The sequence below is a fragment of the Bos javanicus genome, chromosome 19, assembly GCF_032452875.1.
Source record: "Bos javanicus breed banteng chromosome 19, ARS-OSU_banteng_1.0, whole genome shotgun sequence".
NCBI classification, from domain to species: domain Eukaryota; kingdom Metazoa; phylum Chordata; class Mammalia; order Artiodactyla; family Bovidae; genus Bos; species Bos javanicus.
In genome coordinates this window covers 11,397,650-11,406,897 of record NC_083886.1, presented here as the reverse complement: position 1 = coordinate 11,406,897, position 9,248 = coordinate 11,397,650, and the positions used below count along the sequence as shown (strand labels likewise).

At 41.7% G+C, this 9,248-nt stretch overlaps 1 protein-coding gene across 7 annotated transcripts in view; it reads left to right on the top strand.

Annotated features, from left to right (window-relative positions):
• Positions 1 to 204: 204 nt before the first annotated feature.
• The window catches only part of TRIM37 (tripartite motif containing 37), a 151,135-nt gene continuing 142,091 nt past the window's right edge, over positions 205 to 9,248 (top strand). For 3 of the 7 annotated variants that reach the window (XM_061390156.1, XM_061390158.1, XM_061390157.1), the window contains exons 1-2: positions 284 to 686; positions 2,425 to 2,526. In XM_061390156.1, coding sequence (XP_061246140.1) covers positions 666 to 686; positions 2,425 to 2,526 — 123 coding nt within the window. In that variant the 5' untranslated portion in view covers positions 284 to 665. Of the gene's footprint in view, positions 687 to 2,424; positions 2,527 to 9,248 lie in introns of all 7 variants that reach the window. The other 4 variants (XM_061390159.1, XM_061390160.1, XM_061390155.1 and 1 more) reach the window with 4 other exon arrangements.

Genomic DNA, 9,248 nt, shown 5'->3' with positions numbered 1-9,248 from the left:
CGCTCAGAAGTTTGAGAGGAGTGGAGCCCCGCCCCTCCCCGAGCGGGGCGGGGCGCAGCCCAGCGCCGCGCTCTCCTCCGCCTGCGCTAACCCAGACCTAAGGCACGCAACCCGGCGGCCTCGAACGGCCAAATCTCGTGTGCGCTCCCGCACCGCGGGAACTAAGCGCCGGCTTCTGGCCCGCTCCCTTAGCGCAGCGGCCTGCGCGCATGCGTGCGCGCGCGCCGCGCCTTTCCTCACGCCGCGCCTTCCGCTGCCCTGGTTACCGTTAGTGTTTGCGAATTCCCTGCAGCACCTTCTTCGCGGGAGACCAGCGCCGCCGGACTCCGGCAGCAGTTCGATACGCGCGCGCCTGCGTCACGTGGGCCGAGGCTCCCTCGCGGTCGCTGGCGAGCCGCTGAGCCGGGAGGAGAGGAGCTGCGGGCTACCGCTCACCCTCCCACCGCGCCCAGGGGCTGGCTCCCGGATGAAAATGGCGAAGTGGGGGTAGCTGGCGCGGAGCGTGAAGCTATGGGGCGCGCAGGTGTGGCTGCCGTCGGAGCCCCCTGAGGCGGGCGCCTGGCGGTTCTCCGGGGCAGTTTGACCTGGCGACCTCGGGCTTGCGCCTTCTCGGTCAGATCACGGGCTCCGCGGGTCTCCGAGGGCCCCGCCGAGAGAAGGGGGCAATGGATGAACAGAGTGTGGAGGTGAGGGGGCTTGAGGAGGGTGGTGGCTTAGTCTCCCTCGTCACCCGCTGAGCGTTCTGTATTCGGGGCGCCCCGTCCTAGTCCACCCTCTCGTGGGGCACCCCCGCCCCACTGCTGCTGCTGTGGAGGGGCTGACCCAGTGTGGGGGACGCGGTGCTCGTTGTGCAGCCCTCAAGGGCGCCTTGTGGTCGGACAGTTCCCGCAGTCAGGTGGTGCGTATCCGGGCGTTTTCAGGATGTCTTGGCACTGGTACTCATCCCCACGGGGTTTTTGCAATGTACAGCGTTTTCAGCGCAAAACTGCAAATTCTTCATATGGTCGTGCCCTTGCGACTCGCGACCAGTTCTCACGAGTTTCTGAGCGAATCCGAATCTCCCTCCGAATGGGTAATCATTCCCTTCTCCGCTGTACATTCTGTAGACATCTGCCCTTCCCAGATTGAATGAGGATATACTCTTACTATCCTGTTTGATTGTAGTGTAAAGAGCAACCTGTTCTTTTTATCTGAGTCTTGTAAACGATGTTTTCAAATGTTTGGGATACTGACTTTAAGGCTAGGAACATAAAGATTGCTTATTGGACATAATTATATAATATTAATAATTGTCAAAATTTGAACCTTCCAATTACTAAAATACTAAATCCTTGATTCTTAATTAGGGACAACTATATTAGTTGGGTACTCCACTTGAAACTAGTTGTTCATCCAGTGGTCGTTTTGTGTCCTATCTCCCCACCCCCCCAGCGTCTGCATCTCACAGATTCTGGTCCTGCAGAGTCATGGTTAGACTCATGAGTAATTTTCTCCTTAATTCCTCTTGTAAAAGTATTATAAAGGTTTTGTAACCTCACCTTGGTTTTTAGAAGCGTTTTAATTCCTCTGGAATGGAGTAAAAATAAATGTGAGTACTGTAAAAATAAACTTACAATATGTAATAACCTACATTTAATTATATCTGTTTTCTTGCCAGATACTTCCTAAATGGATTCATCTCAAACTAGCAAGCATAATATTGTTCCTTCTATTTATGTAATTTTTTTTTTCTTCCCAAAGCCTTCATAGAGCTGCCACCAAAATTCTCAGTACAGGCAGAATTTCAGGCTCAAATAAATTGCTAGTTGGTTTGAACATCGTGGCAGAAATTCAGATTTCTGGATTCAGGATAGTTTTCCCTCTTGATCAAAGTATGCTGCCATTAATGGATCTTTTTATACTTAAAAAACTTATGAACACAATCCACTCCCCTTGGGGAATTTGCAGAAAAAGCAACAAGTTCATAGTGTTCATTCAGTCATATAGTTTGCCTTTTTTTTGTTACTGTTATACATCATAAGGATTTTTTTATCATAAACGTCAAAAATATTTTTAGTGGCTATCATAATCTATGTTAACTCCTGTAATTTAATATTTTGACTTTTGGGCTGCAGCCAGATTCTTGCCATTGTAATTATTGTTTGAGTGAGAATATTTGTGCAGAAGTCTATGTCTGAATTCCATGTTCTTTGCTTATACTAGGATCATTGTGAAGCTTAGAAAAATGGAGGCATTTTTTTCCTTCAGGAGATGTTCTGAGGTACCTGGACCTTGACTAACCAATCGTATATAGAATATAGTTGAAACTAGACGTTGTGAATCCAAAATAAATGTAAATGTTGAATGAATTATTGCAGGCATGCTTTATGCTCTTGATTCAATAGCCTAATCTGGTGAGCTTTAACTTCTTTTTACTGTTTTCAGAGCATTGCTGAGGTGTTCCGATGCTTCATTTGCATGGAGAAACTGCGGGATGCGCGCTTGTGTCCTCATTGCTCCAAGCTCTGTTGTTTCAGCTGTATTAGGGTAAGTTGTGTAACTCTTTACCTGCATTTAGCATATATAGGTGGAGAAGGAAATGGCAACCCACTCCAGTGTTCTTGCCTGAAGAATCCCAGGGATAGGGGAGCCTGGTGGGCTGCTGTCCATGGGGTTGCACAAAGTCGGACACGACTGAAGCGACTTAGCAGCAGCAGCAGCAGCAGCAGCAGCAGCATATATAGGGTATATTGTAAAGATTAACCATTTTTTGTATCTTTTTAAAGTTTGATATTTCATGCCCTTTTGAAAATGTCTTAAATGAATGTTCCTTACTAGGGAGATTGTCAACGTATATTGTTAAGCTCTGTGGAGATGAGTAATCAAGTGATAACTGCCTTGAAATGTCTGGAAACCAAAGCCCAGTGTAACTTTAGTATATTTACATTATTAAATCATTGCACATTTAACAAGTATTTATGAAGTGCTTACCTGCATTGTATTTGGGGTTGAAGATGCCAAGATAAGTGATGGAAGCGCTTTCCCTGCAGGAGTTTAAATCTAATTAAGAGAATGGACTTTGTGTTTATATTCAGGAATGTGTAGTGTCATAAAGAGGCACTTACAAAGTGCTGTGAGACACAAGATAGAGAGTTTATACTTGTTTGATGCGTAAGATAGAGAAAAGGCTAGTAATAGGTTCAAAGGCAAAGAATAAAGTCATATAAACTTATAGTTAAAAGAGACCTTAAAGGTGAATATAATCTGGTGGCTTTAAAATTAATGTCGGTGAACCCCACAACAAAATTATGAAAAAGCCTAAGATGTAAAGCAGAAGAACTTATTTTGGTTGTATGTGGGGATTCAGTGCACATCTGCAGGCCATAGCTGAAAACTGCCCTGCCCACATTACTCTTAGTAGATAATTTCCTTTATTGAGAAAGTCAAAGTCATCTAACATGCTCTTCATCTCAAACTTTCTGTGTGATTCCTTGTTCCTGCCTGAGGAAGGTAAATATCCCTTTGTCAAGAATAATATCTGAAACACTTCCTACATCATTTGCTTCCAGTCACACAGTTAGCAAATGATAGAGCTGGATTTGAACCCAGGAAGTCTGTCTAGAGCCTGTGTTCTTTGGCACTACACTACATGTGCAGAAGGCCTAGGTTACACACCATGCTGGTTCTCCCACTCATAAACTGAGAGACTTGATCTTTGCATTGTTTTCTCAAACAATAGAATGTGGATAACAAGATGTGTCCCACCAAGATGGTTGTGGCATTAAAGGAGATAAGTAAGCTAAAGGGTTTAATTTAGAAACTAACATATACTCTCCACTTGGGTGATTCTGTGGTATTCTAAAAATAGCAATTCATACACATATTATGTTTTATAAATGGTGTAGCTGAAGTGAGATAGATTTAAGTGGCCTCTATCACTGTAGTTAGTTGATAAAGTGGATCTGGATTCACCTCTTTTGATGAAGGTCTAGTATACATGGACATTTCAGGTGGCGCAGTGGTAAAGAATCTGCCTGCAGACGCGGGAGAAGCAGGAGACATGGATTTGATCCCTGGGACAGGAAGATCCCTTGGAGTAGGAAATGGCAGCCGTCTCCAGTATTTTTGCCTGCAAAATTCCATGAACAGAGGAGCAAAGAGTCAGATATGACTGAGCACAAAAATACAAAGATACAAATACCACTGTATAGATGACCTCTGGTTATTATCTTATACTTCACTGATCCTTCATTTCTTCACTGTTACCTTTTCCTCATCCTGTTTCTTACAAGAGCGTATTTCTTAAATATTGTGCTGGCATTTTCTTTTATGAAATGTCTGGGAATTTTTCATCTACCTTGAGAAATTTGGTTTACTTTTGCATGGCTTCTAAATCTTCCTTCAACATTGCCTTATAAATGTCAGACCTGATTGTCCTTCCAGCATCTTGAGATTTGCTTCAAATCAAATTCTTCCTGTTATTTTCTCAAGTTGATTCTCTTGAACTTTTTTCTTTGTTTCTTCTTTTCTACCAGGAGCTCAAACTTGAAACCTCTTGACACCAGTGTTTTTAAGTTATTATCGCCTAGTGTCATTTATATTTGTCCTGCCTTTCCATTCTTTTTATTACCATCCTAATGGGGCTTCCCTAGTGGCTCAGACGGTAAAGCGTCTACCTACAATGCCGGAGACCCGGGTTCAGTCCCTGGGTTGGGAATATCCCCTGGAGAAGGAAATGGCAACCCACTCCAGTATTCTTGCCTGGAAAATGCCATGGAGAGAGGAGCCTGGTAGGCTACAGTCCACGGGGTTGCAAAGAGTTGAACATGACTGAGTGACTTCACTTCACTTAATAGAGAATTGCAGATACTTATTACCTCATGCTTCGATAATTACAATTACCGTCTAACTGATCTGTCTTAAGTGTTTAATCTATAGTCCATTTCGTATCCTGCTGCTGTCTTGATGTTTTCCAGTAATGCCGTTCTTTTTTTTTTCCTCCCAGAAGCCTCAGATTTATTGCCTGAAGGATAAAGTCCAAGAACATTAACCTTGTATTCAGACCATCTGGATAATCTGGTTGTTAACTTTTTCTTAGAGTTGTCCTGGTTCCCAAGTACACCATCCATCTGTTCATTCAACAGCTATTAATTGTATGCCTACTTGGTTGGGCATTGACTTCTCAAGGAGTTGGCTTGTTTCCTAGTTAGGATGTATACAAAAAGGTAAATAGCTATGTTAGATATCCTTCATAGGATAAAGAAAAGTGAAATTGGTTAAGGGTTTAGAGTAGGGACTTTGAGAGGGCACAGGCAGGTTGGTAGCTACTTTAGATAGGGTAATCTGGGAATGTTTCTTAGTGTATGACATTTGAGCAGGGACCAGGATGAAATGGAAGAGTGATGGAAATATCTGGGAAAGAAGGTACCAGGCAGAGAAATCAGAAGGGGCAAAGGCCTTGAGAAAGAAATATGTTTAGTGTGCTGAGAAATAGCAAAGAAACCAGTGTGGTTGGAGCAAAGTGGACAGAGGGAGAGGGGAAAGGAAATGAGCCTTGGTAAAGACCTTGGATTTCATTTTAAGTGTGCTGCTATCCATTGAAAGCTTTTGAGTGATTTGAAGTAGTTGATGCTCTGAAAGCTTTCACTCTGTCTACTGTGTGGAAAGTAGACTATGGGCAGATGGTTGAGTGAAGAGAACAGTTAGGATGGGCTTTATTAATGGAAGGTGAGTGGTGGTTTAGACCGGGATGGGAACACCAGAGATGGTGAAAAATAGGGCTTTTCTGTTGTTTTGAATGTAGAATCAGTGGGTTTTCATACAGATGGGATGTGAGAATAGTTTTTTACAGCATCTGGATGAATGGTTTTCCATTCTGAAGCAGAAAAAACTGGGGGAGGAACAGATTCAGGTAGGCTATGAAAGTTGTGGGTTTTTTTAAAAATTTTTAAATTGTTTTAGTAACAGTACAAAAAAACATTGTTTTTGCTAGTGAGAGTGATATAACTAAATATAGTTCTGTCTTAAAGCAATTTATGACCATGATCAGATCAGATCAGTTGCTCAGTCGTGTCTGACTCTTTGCGACTCCATGAATCGCAGCACGCCAGGCCGCCCTGTCCATCACCAACTCCCGGAGTTCACTCAGACTCATGTCCATTGAGTCAGTGATGCCATCCAGCCATCTCATCCTCTGTCGTCCCCTTCTCCTCCTGCCCCCAATCCCTCCCAGCATCAGAGTCTTTTCCAATGAGTCAACTCTTCGCATGAGGTGGCCAAAGTACTGGAGTTTCAGCTTTAGCATCATTCCTTCCAAAGAAATCCCAGGGCTGATCTCCTTCAGAATGGACTGGTTGGATCTCCTTGCAGTCCAAGGGACTCTCAAGAGTCTTCTCCAACACCACAGTTCAAAAGCATCAATTCTTCGGCGCTCAGCCTTCTTCACAGTCCCAACTGTCACATCCATACATGACCACAGGAAAAACCACAGCCTTGACCAGACGAACCTTTGTTGGCAAAGTAATGTCTCTGCTTTTGAATATGCTATCTAGGTTGGTCATAACTTTCTTTCCAAGGAGTAAGCGTCGTTTAATTTCCTGGCTGCAGTCACCATCTGTAGAGATTTTGGAGTCCAGAAAAATAAAGTCTGACACTGTTTCCACTGTTTCCCCACCTATTTCCCATGAAGTGGTGGGACCGGATGCCATGATCTTCGTTTTCTGAATGTTGAGCTTTAAGCCAACTTTTTCACTCTCCACTTTCACTTTCATCAAGAGGCTTTTGAGTTCCTCTTCACTTTCTGCCATAAGGGTGGTGTCATCTGCATATCTGAGGTTATTGATATTTCTCCTGGCAATCTTGATTCCACTTTGTGTTTCTTCCAGTCCAGCGTTTCTCATGATGTACTCTGCATAGAAGTTAAATAAACAGGGTGACAATATATAGCCTTGACGAACTCCTTTTCCTATTTGGAACCAGTCTGTTGTTCCATGTTTGGTTCTAACTCTTGCTTCCTGACCTGCATACAAATTTCTCAAGAGGTGGATACTATTGTTCAAAATTTTGGACTAGTTCAGTTTATGACAATATTTGTATTTTTTTAAATCTTAAAGAAGATATAATTCACATACCATAAAATTCACCCTTTTAATGTATAAATAAAGTTTTTCTTTTAGTATGTCAAGTTCGAGGTGGTTATTATACATTTAATTGGAGATGTTGACAGTTGGAAGTATGAATCTGGATTTGAGGAATGGATTGAATTATTGGCATATAATTAATATTTAAAGGCAGGGGACTAGATGAGATCGCCAGATTACTTCCAATGGGAAGAGATTTTTAGGTCTGAACTCTGGGTCACTCAACGTTCAAATGTTAGGAGAAGGAGGATTCAGTAGAGTATATTAAGAAGGAGCCAGGAGTGAGACATCACAGAATTCAGATGAGAAACGTGTTTCAAAAAGGAGCGATTTAGCCTTGTCATATGGTTGTAGCTTGGGAATTGACTGTTGGATTTGAGAATAAGTAGGTTTTTGATGACCCTAGTAAGTAATTTCAGTGGAACAGTAGGGGAAGATTTGATGTCAGAGTGGGAGGAGAAAGAGACAGCAAGTATAAAAACTGTCAGAGAATCTTACTGTAAAGGGGCGAAATAAGGCAGTGATTTGAAGGGGGATGTTGAGAGTCACCTTTTGGGAGAAGGTTTTTATCTTGCTGGGACTAAACCAGTAGAGAATAAATAATGATACTAGAGAGACGAGCATAATTACAGAAGCAAAGTCCTTGAGATGTTGAGAACTCCACACAACCGAGTTGTAATATTATTTATTTGAATGCCTTCCTTTCTTTTCCATCCCATCTCTGTTCGTTTGTCCGCAGAACTTGAACTGTCTCTGACAGTCCAGATACTTGTGTCATTTTAACAAACGAATGTTCAGGTGCGTGAATAGACTTGCCTGAAGTCACGTGGCGGTCGATGGAGGACTGAGGGTAAACTCCCTCCCAGGCCAGCACTCTGCCTGGGGCTCTCTAGTGCCTCCACATGCACCAAAAGACAGGAACATGGCTGTGTTTTCATTTATCTCCCTGCGCTCAGTTGATTTTTTTCTCAATGTCTGTTTCTGTTTTGTATTTTCTCCCTTTTTTTTTTTTTTTCTGACATCTTTCTCATCTAATTTTTAAAATTTATTTTTAATCCCCTCTTGATTTTCAGCATTGGTAGCAATTCATTTGCCTATAATTATTGACTTTGTTTTTCATTTTTCAGTCTTTTAAAATTAGGTATATTTGACATACAGTAAACAGCATGTATTTAAAATATATAATTTGATAAGTTTTGGCAGATGTTTACGTTGAAAAGCCATTCCTGCAATCAAGATAATGAATATGTCTGTAATCCCCCAAAACTTCTTTTTGCCTCTTGGTAATGCCTCCGTTTGCTTGTTTTGTTTCTCAAGCAACCAGGAATCTGCTTTCTATCACTTTAAATAAATTTGCATTTTCTAGAATCTTATACAAATGGAACCTTACAAAATGTACTCTTAAGGGTTTGGCTTTTTTCACTCAGCAGAAATTATTTTGAGATTCATCTGTGGTGTTTTAACAGTACTATTCCTTTTTATTGCTGTAAAGTAGCATTCCATTGTATGCATAGCTATAATTTGTTTATCCATTCACCCATTGATGGACATAAGAGTTGCTTCTAGTTTTTGGTGTTTGCAAAGAAAACTTCTATGACTATTTGTATACAAGTCCTTAAATGGACTTAAGCTTTCTTTTCTCGGGTAAATAGAAATGAAATGGCTCAATCATATGGTAGGTGTATGTTTAACAAATTGTCAGACTATTTTCTAAAATAGCTGTATCATTTTACATTCTTACCAGCAGTGTATGAAAGTTCCAGATCTTCTATGTTAATGCCAACACTTGGTATGTTCAGTCTTGAATTTTAGCCATTCTTACAGGTACGTAGTAGTAATTCAACTTTTCCCTTGAGATCAAGAAACAAACAAGGATGTGTACTTTTATTACTTTGGACCCTTATACTCTCCCCAAACCCTTGGTAACCACTATTCCTTCTTCTCTGGAATCCGGCTAGTCTATGTACCCCATATAAATGGAATCAAAGAATATCTCTTCCTTGCTGTTTATCTCTGAGCTCTCTATTCTGTTTCATTGTCCTACGTTAGTACCAAACTGTTTCGATTTACCGTAACTTTGTAGTAAACATTGAAATCAGGCAATGTGAGTCCTCTTAACTTTGTGAAAAG